The sequence below is a fragment of the Gymnodraco acuticeps genome, unplaced genomic scaffold (genome assembly GCF_902827175.1).
Source record: "Gymnodraco acuticeps unplaced genomic scaffold, fGymAcu1.1, whole genome shotgun sequence".
Classification (NCBI taxonomy): Eukaryota; Metazoa; Chordata; class Actinopteri; order Perciformes; family Bathydraconidae; genus Gymnodraco; species Gymnodraco acuticeps.
The window spans coordinates 2,142,823-2,167,485 of record NW_022992216.1 but is presented as its reverse complement, the minus strand read 5'-3'; the positions used below and the strand labels follow the sequence as shown (position 1 = coordinate 2,167,485).

Sequence of the window (24,663 nt, the reverse complement as noted above, 5' to 3'; positions counted from 1 at the left end):
AATACCTCGCAGCCGAAAGGCCAGAAGGCTAGGTTGTCTAAACTCCAATATGTACAAAGAACAGTTACATTTTTGGGTCATGTCATTTCAGGAGAGGGGAAAACGCTTTCAGATAACTCACTAAGCGACAGATGATGTCATACTTGCGTATGTGTTCATAACACACGGCTGTTGTTATGCTTGCTGTGATGTTACATTAGTCCGTTCTCTGCTTGTAATTATGCCGTTACAAGCTTCAAAGTTGTATTTATCATCTGAATTTGCCGAAACAAGTTTAATATTCTGCCAATACTTTGTTTATTCGAAAACAGATGAAAACAAACTGTCTTTTATACAAAATGGAAGTATTATACAAATAAAACTACATGTTGCTTTAATCCCATGTAATTGTAGAATGAACACAGTCTTCCTTTGCATAAGTCAGGTGTCTTGAGTAGTCAAAATTACCTACAAATCATTGTACACATTGGTAAATATTATTTTCCACTTGTTACCATTGTGAGGCTATTTTTATGCAGCTCTGCGTGATTTTGTAGCTAGAATTCAGACTAATGCACTACCAGAGGTGGAATAAGTACTCAGATCTTTTACTTGAGTAAAAGTAGAAGTACCAGAGTGGTACAGTAAAAGTCCTGCATTCAAAATGTTCCTCAAGAAGAAGTAGAACAGTATTATCAAAATATAGTGAAAGTAGCGACAGTAAAAGTATTCATTGTGCAGATTGGTCCATTTCAGAATAATATATATGAGATGTTTTATAATGATTGATCATGAAAGTGTTCTCAAAGCTGGTAAAGGTGCAGCTAGTTTGAATGACTTTGTATACTGGAGGGTAGCTTGTGGATTTACTCCAGGTGGAACTAAAGTCTGATTTAACACTTGATTAGATTTCACATCATTCATCCACATCTGTGAAGTAACTAAAGGTATTAAATACTTGTAGTGAAGGAAAAGTACACCATGTACCTCTTAGCACTTATGTTTACTGCCAACCTAAAAGTACCTCAAAAAAAAAAAAAAAAATAGTAATCAATGATGTTTTGAAAAGTTATTTGGCTGATTGTTTTTATATCGGCTCAGCCAGGTTATATGGGAGGCCCAGTCTACGTACACTCTAAAAACAAATGCTTGGCCTTTAAAGAAAATCAAGGCAATAGGTTGCATCGATGGTTATTGAGTTAAGACAACTTCTAATGAAATGTTGTTAAAGCAACAAAGTTATTTGAGTTAGGGGAGAAGGCATTTCCTCTACAATCAGGTGTTTTCAATTACCACTTACTTAATAATTGGTAGCATAAAAACAAGTTTTAAGTTGATTACTCCAAAAGTTCCAACTTGTTTTACCGTAGGATTTAAATGTAATCTTAAGTGGTGTGTACTTAATTACCACATGTTGAACATGGACAGATGTTTTTAAGTTGACAGCCATTTGTAAATTAAGTTGCTCCAAATAATATTGTATTCAATAGGGTTTTTCTCTTAGCTTATTCATGTTTTTGCCTTTAAAGAAAGAAATTAATTGATTCCACAACAAAAATATTAGGCAATTCACTTTTTATTTTTGAACTGCAGTTGTTTATTTCAACACATGATGTTTCAATCAGGAGAGTTTGAATTTCAAGTTGTATTTGAATGACAAAAGATGACACTCACCTTGAGATGTCCTTTGTATATTTCTATTTGTCTTAACTGTGGGAACTTGTCCAGGCATCTTAAGTGGGAGTGGACTTGAAATCCTTAACTCAAGGTGTAGAACAATTAAGTTATCAAGCCAATTGCATTACAATACCTCAACTTGAATTTAGTTTGAAGTCAATTAACGCAGAAATCAGAGTTCAAATTACACACAATATTAAGTTGATGTAATTACCAACATTATTAGGTCAACAATAAATGAATGTTGCAACTTCAACTGTTTATCTAAATCAATTAACTCACATTTTTATCTTGCAACCAGTGCATTTAATTAAGTGGAGGTGAAAGGTTGCTTGAATTGGGTTTTTAGATGTACAGATCACTCATTTTGAAATATTAAACTTAGTTTTCTTTTCTTTAATTTTTCATCCTGGTGTAGAATGCTATCACGAAACACACATTTGGTTGTTTATAGCATAAAGAACATCTGAGTGAGTTAATGTGAGGTGACGAACACGACTGTGTGCACACCTAGACCGGACTTAAAAGACGTTCCTCTGACCAACGCTGACCTCATTTTGTATGTTGATGGGTCTGCCTCTCGCGACCAAGGGGGGAACTAATCGGGTGGGTTTTTTCTGTTGTTTCAGATTCTGCTGTACTCCGTTCCGGACCAATCCCATGTCTCAGCACAAGCAGCAGAGCACATCGCACTAACTGAAGCCTGCACGTTTGCAGAAGGTAAACCCGTGACTATTTACACTTTATGTTTTTGGGGTAGTGCACGATTTTGTGGCTATTTGGAAGTGTAGACAATTTCTGCAAGCAGTACAGACCCAGTTCCCCTAAGAAATTGGGTCCGCTAATTTAACTGCTGACTCAGCCGCAAAGGAAGAGTCTGATTCCTCTCGCACCTCACGCACCTTACACTCATTTGTTAGAATCCCTGTCTCCTCCTTCACTGACAACATGTCGTCACTTCAGCAGCTAGCTACACCAGTTGAGAAGGCTCGGTGGAAGGCTGTTGGGGCTATTTTTGACACATGGGTTGGACAATGTGTCAAAAGGGGGGATGTTAGAGGCTATAAATCAGGAGTGGTTCACAAGGGGGGTGAAGCATGCCTAATTTGCATTATGCAACATTCATTTGAGCACCTAATGCTGGATTTAATTGAGTTTAGCCCATCAGAGAACATCTTAAATTAGAACAACGGTTCACATTTTGCTAAAGAGGGAACGGCACAATCAAAAACAAACTAGCAAAATGCTGTGCAGACACAGGTCTGTCATGGACACAAGCTCTGCCCATTGTGCTGATGTACATGCGGATGTGGGAACGAACACGGAGCCAACTCAGCCATTTGAAATCCTTTTTGGGGCTCCTCCACAGATTGGACTCAAGGCTCCAGGATGTCCTCTTCCCTCCACAACTTTATGTGAGGATGCTATGTTGCTATGTTGTATGTTAACCTGTCATCCACTTTAGCGACTGCCACTGGTCCACTTAACCATCTCCAACCCGGCGACTTCGTGCTGGTCAAGGATTTCCGGAGAAAGAGCTGGAAATCCAATCGTTGGTCAACCAGACAGCGGTCAAGGTCGCCGAGAGAGAGCTACGTGGGTCCACGCCAGCCACTGCAAGGTCGTAGTCACAGGAAAGGAGAAACGGTAGAAGCAGAAGACAACAAGTGACGTGTCCTAGTCACCAACAAAAGTAGATGACAACAAGTGATGTGTCCTAGTCACCAACAAAAGTAGATGACAACAAGTGATGTGTCCTAGTCACCAACAGAAGTAGATGACAACAAGTGATGTGTCCTAATCACCAACAGAAGTAGATGACAACAAGTGATGTGTCCTAATCACCAACTTGCACCACACTTGCACTACATACACTAAAACACACTACACACAAGGTGTCATGAGCGAGTGCCAGCTGAGCGGTTCCATATGCCCTCTGGTTCCTCGTTTGTGTTACCGGTGTGCGGAGTCTGACTGTCCGTGTCACAACATCGACCGAGGGAATACACACACACACCCCATGGAGCATTCCCACCTCGTGATGACGGCTCGCCTGGGAAAATGACAACGCAACCGTGAGCAATACTACTGGAGAGCCTGGACAATCAAAAAAATGGTTCCTCTGCATACTTGCCATGATAGTTGTGTTAGGACTAGTCCTATATTTTATGTATCCATGGTCAGCACACAGCATGTCAGCCAAAATCGAGGTATTTAAGAGGTACATGGGGAGAGCAGGGCGAACCACATGGGCAGAGGGGCTGGTCAAGACAGGGATTGGTAACATTACTCTAAGGGATGGGGAAGATAGCACAGTGTAGTTACGGTGCTTACAATATCTCGTATTGTCGCATATTCGGTGCCCCTGGAAGAATCCTTTCTAACGTAGCATTCCCTGCTCTATCAAGTTCTGGCTCCCCTCTGGATAGGTGCATGCACTCTAGTGGATTTGAATCCAGCAGTCACTGTCCTCATGTCCTTAATGTACACGACACATCATTACCCAGAGTTCCAACACCACGACCACCACAAGGTAAAAAGCACTTACATTCCCGACGCCACCAAGAACATCACTGACACCATGCTGCATCTTAACAACCTGTTAGCCGACATGAAAGCAGGTGGCTGGGACTGGTGGTCCTGGCTTACATCGGGCGGGTAGGAAGGATGGCTGGCTAGGATAGTTACACCCCTGGCGATCATTTTCGGCCTATTAATCAGTTGTACCTGTTTGATTATCCCAATACTGAAGAAAGGCTTTTCCAGCCTGGTATCTTTAGCTTTCGTTCAGTATACTGCTATTCCATTACAAGACAATCCTTTGCGCCACAGTGAGATAAACCAGCTAGAATCAGAAGAGTCTGATTCCGACACTACAATATAATCAATATAATCATGTGAATCGAGTGTACTCTCCTCTTATGCTTACATTATATTGGAGTCTGTCCTCCACAAAAACAGCCAGTTTTCTATGATATATTTGTGATGTGTTTACTTAAACCAGTGATGGAGTGTATTCATTGATGTGTTATATCAGTCTATCCTGTCATTTGGTTTTTTTATTGATCAAGTATGATCAAAAGGGGAGAATGTAGTGGACATTTTTATTATATTCCTTATATGTTCAAAGTAACCAAATGCTTCTCATTTGGTTAGATGTGCTGTTTGCTTCTATCTACTCTACTTCAAGGCCACAGCTGCTATTATGAAAGACTCACACATAGTCACAGGAGAACTTGCCTTTCCTGAAATCTACAGCTCAAGGACATGTGTCTAATAACAATGTGACCGTGTGAAGACAGATTTCTGACCTTCCCACCCTTTCCTCAATATAAGCTTTGTTACCATATTGAACTGCGCACACTCGCGCAGACTATCCTATACTCTGTGAGACCTGTGTCTATATTTTTATTGTATCTGATGTTTGTTTGAGGCCTCGAATAAACATCACCAGAAAGACAACTCTGTCTGATTCACCATTTTATTTGATTTGATCACTCTGACTTGTACTCTACAGTATTGGGGTTTTTAGATTTCCATAACAGCACACACTTTTTCAGCTTGGGAGCTACTTTTAAAATGACCGAGTCAAAATTATCTACCTACATTCAAAATGATATATATATATATATATATATATATATATATATATATATACATATATATATATATATACGAGTATACCTTATGTTGTACCTTGCATAACTGCATGAACCCGTATGGCACAATACAACATTTTTGGTCATTGTGGCAGCGGGGTGTGGTTAGGGCGCCGGCTGCTGGAGTGAAGGGAGTGGCTCGGCCGGAGGCCAGACAGCTGATTGATTGATTGATTGAAAAGTTTATTAACAGCTTGTATATTGGGTACAGTACAGTACAGCTCAAAACATACAATTGTTAAGGGGATGCAGACCAGAGAAAGACTTTCGTCTTGTTTACATCAGGGTCCCCCATTTCCAATTCATCATATCATTTAAGACATATAAGACATATTTGACATACAGATGGCTTATTTACAATTTACATACAGGTGGTTTTTTACATACAGATTGCTTATTTACAATTTTCATTTTAGATTTCGTTCTAATACATCCTAACCGGACATTTAAGACATACCAAGTCTACAGATATACAGTTAGTAACAGAGTCTAAAATGCGAGTATATACATAGATGGGGGGGGGGGGGAAGCTGTCCATTGAACGACAGGTTGAGATTTGTACCATTACCGGGGCCAGTTTTGCAATGCTCTCCCCCGAAGGTGCTCTTTAAGAGAGGTTTTGAAGGTAAGTATAGTTTTACTTTCCTTTACAGTTGTGGGAAGAGCGTTCCACCTTGATGTGGCATAATTGCGAAACGTGTATTCCCCCTTTTTTGTGCCAAATCTGGGTTTCACATGATTTGTGGAGCTCCCTCTGGTGTTATGATCATGGTATTACTTGACCTTTGGGAAGAATTTTGACATGTACATGGGTACCATAGAGGTGTAGTGGATCTTGTAGACCATGCCCATTGCAAGTAGCTGTACTCTGTCGTCTACTCTAAGCCATCCTAGGTTGTCAAAGTGGGCAGAGGTGAGGTGGGTTCTAGATGAAAGGTCAAGCAGTAGTCTGACCAGTTTATTTTGCGATGTTTGAAGTTTTATTTTTAGCGCCTTGGAGGTGCTATGGTACCATGACGTGCAAGCATAGTCATAAAACCCTTGAATGAGTGCTCCTACCAGAGTTTTCAGGGTGTTTTTGTTTACCAGAGAGGAGATCCGGTATAGGAATCTAGTTCTTTGATTGACTTTTTTTATTACATTGGATGCCATTTTGTCACAGGAGAGGTTTGCCTCAAGAATAGATCCTAGGTATGTAATTTCCTTCTTACTTGTGACAATAATGTCACCCACTGCAACTGAGAAGTCGTCGGATTTGCTGAGATTATGTTTCGAACCGAAGAGAATGGACTCTGTTTTACCCAGGTGTAATGATCATTTATTATCGGCGAGCGAGGTGCAGATTCTGCCGAGCTCGGAGCTGAGGGTTTTTTCAACCTGCAATCTGCTCCTGTCAGAGACCAGCAGGGCTGAGTCGTCCGCGAACAGGAACAAGTTGCAGTCACATGCTGATGACATGTCATTTACATAAATTAGGAACATTAACGGACCTAATATGCTTCCTTGTGGAACACCACAGCTCACTGGGAGGGGGGGACACAGAGTACCGTTTACCTCCACCATCTGTTCTCTCCCCTCCAGGTAGGATTGCATCCAGCTCACCGATAGTTTATCAAAACCAATTGCTTTTAGCTTGTCAATCAGAATGGGGTGATTGACAGTGTCGAAAGCCTTTTGTAGGTCCAGCATCACCATGCCGCAGTATTTGCCCTCGTCCACCTCTTGTTTGATGTGGTCGCTCAAATAAAGAAGGCATGTGTCAGTGGAGTGGGATGTTCTAAAGCCAGATTGAAATTCATAGATTAGTTTCTTTTCCGCGAGGTACTTTTCGACCTGTTCATATACTATTTTTTCCATGACTTTCGAGATGGAGGTAAGTATAGAAACAGGGCAGTAGTTGCCTGGGTCCAATTTGCTGCCCTTTTTGTGCAGGGGGGTTACTCTTGATCGGAATCAGGTAATCAGTGCCGGAATAAAAGCATGTCGTAACCTGGTTCTGGTCTGTTTGCAGTAGGCGGGATCCTGGAAGGTGGCAAAAGGACCTGTGAAGGTTGCCACACGGGCAACGTTGGAGACCCGTGGATACTTTTGTTTGGAGCTAATAAACGCCTGTGTTACACGAACCTGCTCTTTCCGTCCATATTTGAACCCTGTGTGAGCGGAGAGGCTCACAGTCATTATGTAAATTTTATACCTTTTCTTTAGTAGAATTGTATAAATTGGAAGGCTAACTATAGGTAATCAGCCTGCCGGTGATTTGCAGCTGGCGCGGTTGACCGGGCATGTGTGGTGAACGGCGTGTTAGAAAAGATGAGATATCAGACTGGCTTACCTGTACGTCAATCTAGTGGCAAATGCCATAGTAAGGATGGATGATAGGCTAACTGTCACGATCTGTCTTTATGGTGTTTTGTCTTGTCTTGTTTCATGTTTTATTCTGAAAGGTCTTCACCTCCTGTCTTGCCTGTTTCTGTCTGCGTTGTGTCTTGTTTGGATTTGTCTGTGGTTCCCTGTCGTTAGTTTCCCTGGTGTGTCTGATTACCCGATTGTGTTCACTTGTGGCCCCTGTGTTTTCTCCTCCCTCCTCACCTGTGTCTTGTTTGTGTGATTAGTCTTGTGTGTATTTAAGTTCTGGTTTTTCTGTCTGTCTTTGTCGGTTCGTCTTTTGTCATGACTAGTTCGTCGGTGAGTGTTCTGTTTTGTCTTTGTTGTTCACCTAGCCTTGAAATAAAGGAATTTGCACTTTAATCTGCATTTGGGTCCTACCTGCTTCATACACCGTGACACTAACTACCTTTGCGATCGACGTATTGGGCACCCCTGGTCTAAACCATCTCCTTTCTCTCTTAGTTTGGAGTGTTATGAAACGACAATTTTCTGGTTCAATGGAGGACAACAACCGAGAAAATCGAGAAGCAGGAAGAGACAAAAAAGGTGCTAGATGTGTTAGGATATTGGGCAAATGAGGTAAATAATGGAAGAGAGGTTAGGGCATAGAGAGCAGCAGGGGCAGCAAGAGTGACAGAAATAGAGATGTGGGGGGACATAATAAGGGTGCTGCTGCGTATTTTCGTAAGTTTTAGCATGTATGGTGCTCCTGAAAATGCATACAGTATGTGTGAAGACTGAAGTAGCATACTCTTAGTTCAGGGTGATAAGCAAATAAGACATTTCTCTGTCATCACAGCTAGTTTTTGTAAATTAAACAATATAATAGATGAAGGGTTTTGGAGTGTATTGCATGTTGCCCAACTCTATGGTAAACCAAGTAATTGCAATAACATGACAAGTATAGCGCACGGTCGAAATCTAAAAGTCAAACCAAGCTGCCACAATAAGACGATTAACGCATAGTTAATTAAATGGATGTCTAAGATAGCGTAATGAGCATCTCTTGTTTTTTTTTTAGAGTGCAAATTATTGCTTTGTGAATCAGAGCAATTGTTTGTTGCAGCCAAAAAGTCAAACTTTTGTGAAGAAAAATGAAAATTATTGTGGATTACAGTAGAAATTGGACAATCTATTACAATAGGGATGGAGGGAAGTACACTTTTGCATTGTTCTCCTATTTAACTTTAGTGAAATCTTCCAAGTTCATACATACTGAAGCGATACAAACCCTGTTCGGGTTGGTCAGTATTTTTGTGCAGGAGCTAAAGGATCGCTAATCTTATTCTCTGACAATTGGGTGGATTTCTGGCATGTCATAAACACCATTAAGATTATGAGGGGCAAAGTCTTTGCCACCTTCTCCTAGAAACTGCCATAACGTGTCCCAGGTTTCTTCCTTTCTGTCAAGATGCTTAGGACCATAGATGTGACTAAGCCCCTCTAAAGCTAACCAACCATGACTTCCTTTCCCCAGGGACAGGTCATGTTGAATAACCCAGAAGGAGTTACTTTATTCACTCAGCCTTGAACAGCACTTACAAGCCTGGATTCAGAAAGCAATCCATGGCATACTTGGTCCTGGTGATTTTGTAAATCTGCTTTAACTGCTCATTGGTGTCTCCACAAGGAAACATATACGTTACTGTACTGAATTCAAAATGGCTGGAACAACATCTCTGTTTCTGTTGTTTTACACAGGAAGCAAGCACATTAAGCAGTACTTGAAAGGGAATACAATTGAATTTCAACCCATTGGAACTCAAGTAAATTATGGCTCTAAAACAAATTAAATGTTTCAGCCTTGTTTTTAATTAATTTTGTCTTACTATGAACAGAACATGTTATGGCATTTTTCCTCTAGCTTCCTCTCTGATGACAGATATTATTCGTTTGATGGGTGTGAATTTGACGACAATGGGAGCTGAAACAAATCTGTTTCTAACTTATGCCCGGAGCTTTTAGTAATTGCTAACACACATGTAGTGTAGACTAAACACAACATGACAGACCCACCGTTTCAACAAGGAAGTGCACAGAATTAAAATAAACAGCAAACGTCTGTGACTGAAATAAATTAGAAGGATCTACTAGTGCCACATTACTGTCAAATAATTGACATGCTGACATTCACGTCGGAGGTTTCTCAGCTGTGCCTAGTCGAGTATCAGCCTATTCTCACACCAGGACCTCTCCGACTCATTTGCAGTTAAACCGCCAGAGTGATGGATGGAGTGAATTCGGATGGTTGAGAGTGTGAACTCTTCTGGAGTTACTCTGTGTTTCAGTCTAAAGTGTTCCCAGTGACAACTAAGAGCTGCTGCTGTCCACTGCAAGACCTTTACTAGTCTAGATAGTCTAATTAGGGTCTAATGATATTTGTTCTGGCAGGTTTTAAATAACAAAACAATAGAAATCCCAGCCGTTTCAAGCATACTTTGGTGGAAGGCTCACAATAGATAGGGATGTTTCATATCCAATGATATGCGGTCGTATAACCATATATTCTTGTGGATTTAAGATTACTTAACCGTTCATAGAAACATGACTTTATCTGAAACAGGGTTGTATTGAAACAGACCTCTTTTCCTGCAGTGTATTGGATGTTTAAAGTGTCACTGTTAATGTAATATTAACAAATCACAAGTAAAATAGATACTTATCCAAAAGTGACGGACCCTGGAGGACAGTAGCGAAGGGAGCTAGTTAACCCAGATACAGTAGGACCTAAGGCTATTCTACTACCTGGTCTGCTTCTGGCTAATGTCTTGTCGCAGGAAAATAAAATAAGAATCAGGCCAACCCAGCAATGATGGATAAAGAATGTTGTCCCAATATCTTCAGATAAAGCTAAGCAGGATGCACATTTTGTTTATATTGCTGTTGCTTTAATGTCAAAGTTGATGGCAAATGTTGCCCTAATGTTTTTATGTTAATATGTTAGCCATGATATCTGCCCATCGTTCAGTGTTTTTCTAACATTTGTGTTTATTCCACATAATGCAAATTCAACTACCTCCACCAAGGCCAATGGTGACCTTGCACCAGCGACGTGCAGTCAGGGGAGGCAGAGCCTCACCTGTCATACTCCAATGTAACGGAAAAACAACTAAAGAAAAACTAAATAGTAATAATAATAAAATGTCTCCACTGATCTGTGTTGTAAATTTGATTTATGTTTGATTCCAATCGCTTTTTATAGTCAAAATCAGCAAATTTGCTGAGCTCCGCTACAACTACGGGTAGCGAAGAGAAGTGAGGCAGGGACGAGCTCTGCCTCTCGTAAGCCCACAGTAACTGGCTGGAGCGCGGGCACTAATTTAACGCGGGCACTTATTTTGTGAGCGCGCTCAAGCCAGTTATTGTGAGGGTAAGGTGAGGCACAGATGAGCTCTGCCTCACCTCAGAATGCGTCACCCCACAGAAACTGGCTGGAAAGCGGGCCCTAAGCGCATGCCTGCACCATCTCACTGTATGTTACCAATGTAATGTTTGTCGATCCCTTTATTACATTTATCCTCGCCATCCATAGTCTCTAAATAACTTATTTCACGTATAGATATTTAGGCTCGCTGGTCTCATCATACAACGGCAATGAAAAAAGCACCAGGGGAGGCAGCCATAACCTCTGCCGCACTGAAGGGGGCGCAAGTGAGCCCACAGGTTCTTGTTGCTACTGTTATTCTACGCAGAGACGGTAGACGCAAACAACAAGCTAGACTTTTGAAACTAGAGAGATAAGGAGGACTTTTACAAAAAAGTAATAGAGATTGTTGTCCAGAAGGATAGCATGGACTTCATCTTCAAGTCAAGGTAAGACCCCAATTGTAATGAAAACGGGATCTTACTAAGAAAGAACAATCCAATATTTAGATTTTGGGTATCCTTTTGTTGAACGGTCTGTTTAAAATTAATCGAAGCATCAGACTAAAAAAGCTTTTGAAAATAACCGAATATTTCAATTAAGGTCAAAATATAATATTTGTAAATCTGACTCTGAAAGAGTCAGTGCCTCACCAGCGATGAACCTCACCGCACTCACTGCCTTGCACCCTCCTCGTAATTCAGGATATTACAGGTTCTTTCTTGGCCCATGCTACACCCTTTGCCCAAGTTTAATGCAAATCACTTGTTTTTTCTGTACCTCAGGTATCCACTGTATTTTTTTCTTTTGCTTTCTTGTGTAAATTGATTACAACTGCATTTTGTTGTGCAACCCTGTGTTAGGTGACGTGCATTTGTATTTTATCCTTGAATCCTTGAAAACCAGGGTCTCACAAGAGACACATCAAAAAAAAGAATGATCACAATCATTCATATGAGGCCGAGATATCCTGACTTTCATTTCCTTGCATCGATCAAGTTCCAAAAACACTGGATCCAAAAATGTACATTATCCTAAAAACTCATATATTTCAACCCTTAGACCTCTGGTTTGAGATGGAATTTCGTAATTTAACAGAAATTTGAAGTACCATCAGATATTGTTAGGCTTTGGGAATGAAGAAATATATGACAGTCTCATATTTAGCCAATATTGCACGGCACTAATCCATTGGACAATATGATAAAATAGGAGAATTACATATAATATCAGAAAAATGTCATAGACTACTGTAAAGAGCAGGCTGAAATTGAAGGGAAAAAAACAGCTTTACTGATATCATCTGTCATCATCTTGAGCTGTGAAGATGCTTGTTTGTGCTCTCATTCAAGAAAAACATTTTTTCTCCATGAATCCACAGGGACTGGGGCACTACGCTCTACACAGTTCTCAATGATATCAGACATAAGATATAAATAATAGCGTAATTCATTTGAAATAAGTCTTTCACAAACAGCCCATCAGCAGTAGCAGGCTGTCTCTTTGTGTTGGAGTGTATAACAGAGAAACGTTGCTCTCTTCTCCAGCTCCCAGAGCCCGAGGAGAGACTTTCCCTTCCTGGAGATTAGGATTAGAGCCATACTAAGTCTGATTGAACACCGCAAAACAGCTCTTTCTGCATGTGTGTGTGTCAGGGTGGCTGTATGTGGCAGTGTGTACGTGAGGAGAAGATGTCATCGGTGACTGAGCGTCTGCGTGAGATTATGTTTGCCTGTGCATGTCTAAATCAGCCAGTGTGCAGGGAAGGTGCACGCTTGAAGAGTGCAGAGGTACATGTGATAGCATGTCTGTATGAAGAAGATACTGTGTTTGTGTGCGTGTGTGAGAGTGCCAAAGTCATGGTTTGGGAGTTTGCATGTACATTAAGTGTGAAAGCACGAGTGTGACAGGGATATTATGGGCTCACATGTGTATATGCATGTGTATGTAAATGAGTGTGTGAGCAGGAGAGAGAAAGTATGTGTTTTAATACAGCAATAGATGTGCGTGTGTTCATGTGTGTGTGTGTGTGTGTATGGTTGTGTGTGTATGTGTGTGTGTGTGTGTGTGTGTATGGTTGTGTGTGTATGTGTGTGTGTGTGTGTGTGTGTGTGTGTGTGTGTGTGTGTGTGTGTGTGTGTGTGTGTGTGTGTGTGCGCATCAGTGAAAGAGCTGCAGGTTTGTGACAAAAGGCAAAAGATTAGGAGGGAGCAGTGAGGATTTAAGAGTTCCCATTCCGCCTTAAATTTGCTCATCTCACCACCACTAGAACAGGCAAATGTTCCAATTGCATTGAAAGTATGCTCACTGCAAACATGCAATATTCTGAATGAGCATTTCTGCTTGTATTCATTTTGGTTTTGGTATTTAATTAAATGGTGCATCTTCAAATTCTCTTCAGAGCTACTTGGAAATGCTACTGCTTCTTTGTAGTTCAGATCCAGTCTCTTACATTTTACACATGTTACACCATTTGTAACTATGAAACAGGTATTCATTCATCTTTTCTGATATATTTTACAATCTTTAAATTACAATTTACAGTACTCATGCACAATTAATACATTAAACCACATTTATTATTCACTATGACTTACTGTTTTTGAATAATCTGCCACCAAATGAACCTCTCAGTTGTTTATTCTGCTGTAATATTATGCCACAAAAACAACAACAATCTCAACAATAAGGGTGAGGTAAAAAAAAAACATTCTGACAGTGAAGCTTGTCTTTGTCATTGACTGTGTTGAATTTAAGAGAAGCTCTAGTAGCTTTTTTGCCCCCTGGAGTAGCAGAGCACATCCTGTGACACTGACAGCATGTCTGCACAACAACACAAGAGAGGTCACCTCCAGATAACACCTCTTTTGTGCTTGACTAAGACCTGTTGAGACAGAAATACTCACCCTCGCGGCAAAATCTTCTATAAGACACAATGCAAAAGCGGTCTCAAAGAAATCCCTGGTTGAACCTATTATCCCATGGTGAAGACATTTAGGAATAAAGACATTTATTTGCTGTGGAATTCAAATCCAATATGGGTCACTTCAGTATAGGGTGCAGAGTTTACATGATCCTACAGTATTGCGAAATAGGTCATTATTGTGTTTATGTGCTAAATAAGTTAGAGAGTTTGACATTTACATTTAGTGGGGAAAAAAGTGTATTTAAAATGTTATAGTATTACATTTGTTTCAGTGAAATTGTGGTTTGAATTGAATACTTTTCAGCATATCAATAATCTCAAATTGTAGTTCCTTCACCCACATGCAATTTTCTGTTTGCCTAAATACAAAGATTGCATATTTGAATGAATCCAATTAAGCGTAAAATAGATTTAAATAAATGTGCTAAAACATGCTTTAGAGTAGAGTTCTTTACAAATAATGACTTGGATGGTTCTAAAATTGTTCCATCATTAGAGGTAGGGCTGCAAATACAATCTGGAATGGTTCATTTCTGGTGTGAAAACTTTTGCAAACAATCACAGGAAGCATACATTCATTGTCCTTTAATTGGTTGAAAAATAAAACGTCTTCTGTTTGGGTAGCTTGTGAACTAGTTTCCTATTTGCGGGTTTGATATATCTACATTTGATTAATGTACTGTTTATCAGACCACAAATGAGACTATAGTTGAACAAATATTAAAATAACAAGGAGCAGGTGTAAATCGAGAACACACTTCAAGGGAAACGTCGCAAATTCCAGCATGTCACAAACTACTCTATCTGCTGCATCTGGAGCCAGTTCTAGCTCACAGAGCTGGGAAATTGTTGTAGAGATAGTGAAGAGAAAAAAACCGGACACTGTGTACAGAAAGTATAGCTGACGGTGTTTATGTGTGTGTATCTCTTATTTGTATTCCGTAAGTGTGCATTTGTTCTTAGTCTATACAGATACATTACACTTGTGTGTGAGAAGGTGTCACAGTAACAGTGAGCCAGTCTGAACAGTCCAAAGAGTTATCAGCACAGTAGCTGTATTTGTTGGACAAACACAGAGAAAAATAATATAACAATTCAATATGTGTCTGGTGTGTGTGCGTGTGTGAGATTGGCTATTACAAAACAGGAGTCTTTCTCCCTCACTCAGTTACACAAAGAGGTGTGACATCACCAGGGACACACAAGAGTTCCTCCTAACAAGAGACCAAAATACACTATCTCCCTCCCTCTGGTCTTTCTCTTTCTATCCCCATATCCTGATCTCACACTTACTTGCTATTCCCCATTTCAGAATATACATTTCTGGTATTTACATGTTTTTTCCCTGTTGCCTTTCTGCCCTCCTATTTCTACAATACAGACAAGTACCCTCATTTCAATGGTTCACAATACCCCATTACGCGTGTATACTCCACCCTCACACTTTTCCTTTCTTTATTTATGTAAATGATTGTGATCCAACTGTAACCCCAGGAGATGGAAATAGAAAATCCGAATGTTTTCCATCTGTTTTCGAGGCATGAGGAAACATGTATCTCATTACCACATCATTTCGGAAGCAGAAATACAGGCATGTTTATGATTTACTCACCGTAAACATGAGCTGGCATCCTCCCAAAATGTAATCCAGAAAAGTGTAGTCTCTTGTTATCTAGAGAAACAAGAGTAACAAAACGACAAGTAAGAAGAACACCTACAAATACTGGTTTCATTGATTATAGATTTATGAAAGGAGAGAGGTCCTGTTGAAAAATGCATGCGATCAAATCAATAAAATCATTAGACTGTTATTCTAGAAACAAGAAGAGAGATGATTATAATAATTGTACTTACTCAAACACAACAGACATGAAGTAAACAACCCAACTAAACACGGCACATTGTAAAAATACATTTTCATAAGCATAATTGTTCTAAAATTACAACAAATACCCAGTTTGTCCGACTGAAGGTACCACCAATGGAGCGCCAATTACTATCTTGTTTGAACCAAATTTCCTCTCCAATTACGAGGAATACTTAGCATGGATTTGACTGCCATTAGTCTTATCCCTGCGGGCAGCCAACAAATATAATTACTGTATTAGCCGTTTTGTACTGATTGTGAATGTGTGTGTCTGCATGTCTGTACAAAGGCTTGTTCATGATTGTGCGCATGAAAAGAAGTAGAAGGAAAATAATCAATTATGAAAGCTTGTCATCATGTGCACACAGCTTTAAAGTCAATCCAATAGGAACCTTAAGACTCAGGCTGCAGCCACACGAGGACACAAACGGTCGTTTGCGTTACTGTTTAGTGTCATATAGACCATTCGGCCACACGAGGACGACCGCATACGGCACTAAACGACTGAGGAAACGATAACGGGTCCCAAGGTGGATAGAACGGCATACGCAACGCTCTGGGAGGTCAAACAGCTCCGTGTGTGCGCCCTATACGATCATTTTCTGATAATGATTGCGCAATAGCCCCGCCTCTCCCCACCTCTGCTGCTCACCTCCGCGTACCCCGCGCCATTGCTGATGTGTTTCGCCACCAACAACAACAACAATGACGGATCGCAGAGTTGCTATCGTGCTCCGGACGCTACTGACCATGCTACAGTTCTTTGTGCAACATCTACAGCAGACTTGCACATCCGGGGGGGATTTTACTCGCTGCTTTTGTGGATATGTACTGCAGCTTCAGCGATCATTTTCTGATAATGATTGCGCAATAGCCCCGCCTCTCCCCACCTCTGCTGCTCACCCCCGCGTCAAAGTAAACTGCACACTGAATTCAGATTATTTATCTTTCTCTCGATATGGACATAAACGCGAGTGAAGTCTAATCTGACAGGACGGAGACACCTCTCAAACTACCTAGTTATAAATATGTTTATTTTTACTGTCGGCCGGGTCACTCATTACTGGATCAGCTGCTGCATGAAACAGACACTGACGCTGTCCGAAGAGAGGGTGGAAAAAGATAGGCTCCGTGTATTTGTATAATTATATTATATAGAGTCGTTATTCATTTGTTTTGAAGCTCAATACATAACAAAGAAGACCTTTGACCGGCACTTTTATAATTTTGTCGGAAAATTTAAACTTTAATTCACGTTGACTGGCGAAAAACTCTGCCCGGTTCCCTCGGCCCCCACCGCGGAGAATAAACAGAAGGGCAACCATGACAACCATGCTTCTTCGCTGTTTTTGTGGAGGAAGTTACAGCGCCACGTACAGGCTCCTGCATATGTACTGCAGCTTCTCTAGCGGTTGGAGCTAAACGGAGCGGTCTCGTGTGGGCAGACACTATCCGGATAACTATTGCGTGTGGACGGAAGCTTGTTTGCGATTGCGTTTGCGTTAATCCTATGCGTTTAGCCGTTTTCGTCCTCGTGTGGCCGGGGTCTCAGTGTTCCAGCTTAATGTGTCCTCTGGGGGGCTCAAAGCTACTGCGCTAATTAGTTATTCAAAGGGAGTTATAGACACCATACTAAGAAGTGTGTCAGCAGACCAGAACCATAGTGCTTTCATCATATGTTCATGATTGAGTCTGGAGATGTTTTTTTGACAATCAGGTGATTTTTGTTCTTCCAGTTCAGAATTTAATGCACAAAACGTATCCTGTTGACAGTCTGGAATTCAACTTAAACTTGTTATAAATGGCTTAAACCGGTATTAATTATTCTGATGTCTGATATTATTCTGAGCCAATTAATAGATTTTGATAAATAGAAAACGAACCAGCTCGCATTATTTAAACTGCATGAAACTGCAGCAATGCTTGTGTCCATTGAACAATTGAAAGGAGTGGATTGCTTTAATGCCCTTATTGTGGATTCTGCAGCGGTATAACAAGAAAACTATCCTAAAGCGGATGAACTAACTCCATATGGAGATGTAAAGAGATGTCATATGAAATGTGCTTTACATGGGATTCCACAAGTCTAAGTGGCAGGCTAAGTATAGCCTAACAGTGAGAAACCAACCATCAGTCTTATCGTGAACATTATCTGCACCGACACCTGACAGCAGTCATTATTGGGAAGCTAGCATAGATTCAGATTGTAATACAAACGTGGATACTGCTAAAAGAAAAGACTAAACTAAAGCTTGGTTTATTTAATCATCATCCATACATCACCCACCCATCCATCCATCATCATTCATCAACCAATTTCTTTATTTGTCCATATTGTCCATTCACCAAACCATCACCATCCATCTAGTCATCCGTTCATCCATAATACATCCATCCATTAATCTATCCATCAATCATCCCTTGATCCATGAATCACCAATTCAAAAACCATTCATAAATCTAATCAACCATTATTAATGATCCAACAATCCATTCACCCAACCGTCATCATCATCCATCCACCCATCCATCCATCCACCTGTCTTTTCACCCAACATGAATCTATCAATCCTTTATCCATTATCCTTCATCCATCCATCATCTATCCATCCACCAAATATTCATCACCCATTCTTTCTTCATCATTCATCCACCCATTTGTCCATCTTTGATCCATTAATCAGCATCCATACATCCATCCATCCATCATCCATCCATCCATCCATCCATCCATCCATCCATCCATCCATCCATCCATCCATCCATCCATCCATCCATCCATCCCTCCATCATCCATCCATAATCCATAATCCATCCAAATCAAATCAAATCAAATCAAGTTTTATTTATATAGCACATTTATAAACGATTTTTGGTCGAGCCAAAGTGCTGTACATATAATAAAAATTGCCTACAGTAGAGACACTTTACAGCAAATACAACAGGACAGATTGTTCAGAATATCAGTATGAGAAAAATGACACCCTCTATCCTTAGACCCTCACATCGTACAAGGAAAAACTTCCAGAGAAAACCCACAGTTTAAGGGGAAAAAATGGGAGAAACCTCAGGGAGAGCAACAGAGGAGGGATCTCTCTACCAGGAAGGACAGACGTGCAATAGATGCCGTGTGTAAATCTGGATCCATCCATCCATCATCCATCCATCCATCATCCATCCATCCATCCATCCATCATCCATCCATCCATCCATCCATCCATCCATCCATCCATCCATCCATCATCCATCCATCCATCCATCCATCCATCATCCATCCATCCATCATCCATCATCCATCCATCCATCCATCTCCATCCATCCATCTCCATCCATCCATCCATCAATCATCCCTTGATCCATGAATCACCAATTCAAAAACCATTCATAAATCTAATCAACCATTATTAATGATCCAACAATCCATTCACCCAACCGTCATCATCATCCATCCACCCATCCATCCATCCAACTGTCTTTTCACCCAACATGAATCTATCAATCCTTTATCCATTATCCTTCATCCATCCATCATCTATCCATCCACCAAATATTCATCACCCATTCTTTCTTCATCATTCATCCACCCATTTGTCCATCTTTGATCCATTAATCAGCATCCATCCATCCATCCATCATCCATCCATCATCCATCCATCCATCCATCATCTATCCATCCATCCATCATCCATCATCCATCCATAATCCATAATCCATCCAAATCAAATCAAGTTTTATTTATATAGCACATTTATAAACGATTTTTGGTCGAGCCAAAGTGCTGTACATATAATAAAAATAGCCTACAGTAGAGACAATTTACAGCAAATACAACAGGACAGATTGTTCAGAATATCAGTATGAGAAAAATGACACCCTCTATCCTTAGACCCTCACATCGTACAAGGAAAAACTTCCAGAGAAAACCCACAGTTTAAGGGGAAAAAATGGGAGAAACCTCAGGGAGAGCAACAGAGGAGGGATCCCTCTCCCAGGACGGACAGACGTGCAATAGATGCCGTGTGTAAATCTGGATCCATCCATCCATCCATCATCCATCCATCCATTATCCATCCATCATCCATCCATCATCCATCCATCCATCCATCCATCCATCCATCCATCCATCAATCCATCCATCCATCATCCATCCATCATCCATCCATCCATCATCCATCCATCCATCATCCATCCATCATCCATCCATCCATCATCCATCCATCCATCCATCCATCCATCCATCCATCCATCCATCCATCCATCCATCCATCCATCCATCCATCCATCCATCCATCCATCCAACCATCCATCCAACCATCCATCCATCCATCCATCCATCCATCCATCCTCACCTTACATGACTTGACAATGATAAAGCCTGAGTTTTTATAATTCTTTTTCTTCTTCTGTTTCTTGGGGTTGATGCAGTCAAACTCCACCTGAAGAGATACAGAGAAATGCAGATACAAAAACTATCAGTATCAGAAGAGAAGAAATTGAGAAACAATTTCAAGAAGGAGGGGGAATGATGGTAACAGTAGAGATGACAGCACAGTTGTAAGGAGTAGTGAGATGGGGGGGACATGAACAGACGACTGAGAGGCAGTGACTTGGATCTGCATGTATTCCACACACCGCCTACAGTCACTGCAACTTGACAGTCAAACATGGAGATGTATTATAAGCAAACCATTATATAGTGGTGTAGTATACAATTTATATGTGAACCTACATGTAAATAGGAAACATAAATGTATTGTTAATTAAAAACACTATGAATTCATTTAAAGAAAAACAAGTATAAGGACTTTCTAAAATACTGTAAATCATACAAACACATATTATTAAGCTATGTATTTGATGGAAAGAGGCATTTGAGACATGCACACAAACACACACTCACATTAAAAACACTCACATGTCTTCATTCAGCTGGTGATCATATGACAGGTAGCTCTAAATGCCTTGTCGTGTTACTAGGGCTCAGATCAATTCGGTTTTACATCTCAAAAGCACCTCTCATTTTCTCATCCTTCTTTTCACAACGTCTCTCTTTTTCCATCCCCCATCTTGTTATGTTGTGTGTGTGTGTGTGTGTGTGTGTGTGTGTGTCCCTACATCATTACCACACATGAAGAGACTCAGTGGGAGAACAAGTCATGAGGCTGCTTTGGCACATGCAGTTTCACAAATGAACACACACATGTTCTCACAAACAGATCAGATGCAAATACACACACACACACACACACACACACACACACACACACACACACACACACACACACACACACACACACACACACACACACACACACACACACACACACACACACACACACACACACACACACACACACACACACAGCTACTAATGAATGAACGCTTTTCTGATCCTTGCATCTTTACATCCAAAGCAGACCAAAAATGCAAAAGTGAAAAGAATGAATCTCCAGTGGCCTTAACATGAGAATGCAGCAATGCAAATATGTGCATGATTATTCCTGCTTTGTTGTTAATAGATGCAAATAAATGCATTTAAACTGTAAATAGGCAGAGTTGTGGCAAATACTGTGTAAACGATATAAATAACACTGTTATCCATTGGCTAATGGCAGAGCATGATTCTCATTACATTTTTGCATAATCACATAAATGCTGTTTGGATTCAGAAAATAAATGGTTAAGTGTCTTAGAAGTGTCTAAGCAGCTGAGGTGAAGCAGCAAAGTTGATGCTGTGGTTTCAATCCAGATCATGACCTTTGCAATATCGCTATTTCAGTTCCCTCTCTCTGACAAATTCATATTCTGTTGCAGTACGATAGCATAAATAAAATACTAGAAAAAGTAAGAGGTAATAGATAACATTCCGCTTATCTAGGTCTCCGGGCCCCATCATTGCTATTTTACATCCATCCATCAGATACCTTTGGCAATTTACAACATGTTACCATGACGACCAAAACTTGATACCTACAACTGTGGGTTTGCAATTTTTCTGTACCTTCTTCACAGCCAAAGCATTTGCGTATTTCCCTGATTTCCACGCTCTTGCCTTACAGAACAGCATCAGTACGCAAACTTGTTCCTGTGTATGTATCATCCTGTATCCTTGGTAAGTATCTGTTACCTCTACTGAGTTCTGGGCTTCGCTCATCTTGGCAGCCGTGGTTTGAAACTCTCCTATGAAGTCGTGGCCTCCGTCATTATCATAGTCGTAACACAGGACCTGTCATGGTGTAGAACACATCACATCAAGCCCTCACCTTTTACATACTACCATGTTGTTAGCTCATCGTAAAAACTCTTCTGTTCTCCTAACTTCAACCAATCATTGGTTACATTATACTAAACAAACAGTAGCACTTTTTAGTCCTGAATACCTTTTTTCATTTTGTGTAGTTTTGTAACAAGAGCATTTGATGATATATCAACTTAAAACAACATGATCAAATGTTCATGCATTGCTAACGGTGCATAAACATGCTACGTACTGTCCATCTAGCAGACAATCCAAACAACACCAGCTTTGAAACAGATGAACTTGATGACTAACCTTGATGTTTCTGTCCACATCTCCATTGCAGAGAGAAATGAGTGGCACAGTAAAGGGTTTCCATGATGGATCTAAAGTGTTCTTTATAACCTAAATTCATAGAAAAGAAAGTGCACTCAATCATTAAATTACACAGCAGCAGAGCAGATATATAATGCAGTTGTAGCCACAATAGATTTACCTTCACTTGGTGCTTTACACTCATTGCTAAAGTTACAGAGTATGAGCTCCTGGTTTAGCTAACAATGACTGCTCATGGTTGACATTAATGAATGTCAGATTAAGGTGTTTAATCCTCACTGATGACTCACCTCTGTCCTGTGCACTAGCATCCATGTGCCGTCTTCTCCCTGTTTGTGAAACTCCAAGTAGGGGTCTGACTTCCCAAAGAAGTCCTGCACAGCACAAAGACAGCTTGTTAAAAAGTACTTTTGATCATTCCTATTTTTATCCCAATCCCTCCTTTCCTCAGCCAAACTACTTATACTAGTTTGAAGATAAGGTAGGGAAAAATTACTTCAGAATTGAAAAATATAAGGTAACCTGCATGGGTAATATTTATTCATTTTGAACATCTTCCTGATCTAGATTTATTCAGCAATCGTGTGAGATTACTGTTGTGTTTTCTTTGCAATCTTGTGTGCCTGTAAAGCCAATTGAGATGACATACTATGATTTGAAGCTCTTGCTAGCAACATAGCTGCAGCTGTGAGCCTTTACCTATTGTTGGCAGAATGTTAAAGCTAAATGTTCTCTCCGCTTCCATTGAGTAGCTAAAGTATTGGGTCAGGGGCTAGAATTTTCCAAGGCACTTAAAGGGAGCCAGAGTTTGAACTGACACTGGTTTCGCCCTCTTCTGGACAATATAGGTAATACGCGTCTCCAATCATACACACACGTTCCACCATTTGAGTAAACGTAGACGGCAAATCTAGACTAGCATACCCAAACATTTTCAAACCACAGAGCATTATGCCATAGCCATTTATCTTTTTTTTGTTCAGCGATTGTCCACTGTTGTGCTCACTCAGACAACAGGGCTTTTACTTTGCGTAATTCCTGGTTTCCAAGAACACAGAGATTTCAGACCGGTTCTGATTCTGATGCCCGCATCCTAAATTGTTGCATTTCCCACATATCAACCATGTCAAAGTTGCTCCGAAAAATATGCTCAAATGCTATTATGTGGTTTTGCACAATGACCCCCTCCAGAAAAATAAATAAGTAGATAAACATCATATTACACTGTGGAATCTTTTATTTTTGATTAATTATTGTCTTTATTAAAATAAACTCTTAGCTCCTGCAATGACGGTGCTTTCTGATTATTCTGGTTGTTTAACCAGAGGGTGCACAGCATGCACACATCAGCTTTAGTTCAAATCACAATTCAAGCTGTGTTGCTTCTGACATGCTGTCATTCGCTCCTTCACCAAACACTAGCAGCTACTCCATACATGTAGGTCCAAGATAGTGGATACATTTTAAACAAAAACCTGCACGTTTTCTGTTCCATGTATTTGTGATTGTGATGTGCCCATTAGTTGGACAAAGGTAAAGGGTGTGAAAACATTTACTGTACATGTTTTCTGTGTGGGCCCAGTGTGCCAAGTGTGTGTGTGTGCTTGCATTTGCATCCAGTGTGTGTGTGTGTGTGTGTGTGTGTGTGTGTGTGTGGTGTGTGTGTGTGTGTGTGTGTGTGTGTGTGTGTGTGTGTGAGAGCCTACCTTCTTATCCAGTTTACGCCCACTCAGGGTCAAAGTGATGATTCTGTTGTCAGACAGCTCCTGAGCTGTTATCTAAAACAACATTACAGCACAACATAAGTAATGGCAACTATTAACATTCACATCAACATCTGCAGTAACAGCAGCAATAATAACAGTAATCACTAACAACAACAACAGCAGCTTAAAAAACATCACTGTCATCATCATCAACAGAAGCAAACGCGCTATTATCGTAAACAACAGCGACTACATGAGCAGCTACCTTTGATAATGCGGCACAGAGTTTATTTGTCAAAGGAAAGACACAAAGACAGTTTAGAATACAGAGAGAGAGACAGTACTCATTCTTACCATAATAGACCCTTTGCCAGCTGGCTTTCCATTGGCTAAGATCAACGGTCTGTGAAGTTTCTTATTGGACACAATCTAGTAGATAATTAAAGAGAAACAAATGGATCAAGGACAAATGAAGACACAACGAAAGTATACAATGGGTTTGAATCACTTAACAACTTTAGCA

The 24,663-nt window shown here is 40.4% G+C and overlaps 1 protein-coding gene across 2 annotated transcripts in view; it reads right to left on the bottom strand.

The window, feature by feature from the left end:
* The window catches only part of cpne2 (copine II), a 97,647-nt gene that overhangs the window by 48,087 nt on the left and 24,897 nt on the right, over window positions 1–24,663 (bottom strand). For both annotated transcript variants that reach the window (XM_034205891.1, XM_034205892.1), the window contains 7 exons: window positions 24,495–24,569; window positions 24,141–24,212; window positions 22,725–22,808; window positions 22,414–22,503; window positions 21,988–22,086; window positions 20,210–20,296; window positions 15,606–15,665 (listed from right to left, as the gene is read on the bottom strand). In XM_034205891.1, the coding sequence (XP_034061782.1) occupies window positions 15,606–15,665; window positions 20,210–20,296; window positions 21,988–22,086; window positions 22,414–22,503; window positions 22,725–22,808; window positions 24,141–24,212; window positions 24,495–24,569 (567 nt within the window). The remainder of the gene's footprint in view (window positions 1–15,605; window positions 15,666–20,209; window positions 20,297–21,987; window positions 22,087–22,413; window positions 22,504–22,724; window positions 22,809–24,140; window positions 24,213–24,494; window positions 24,570–24,663) is intronic.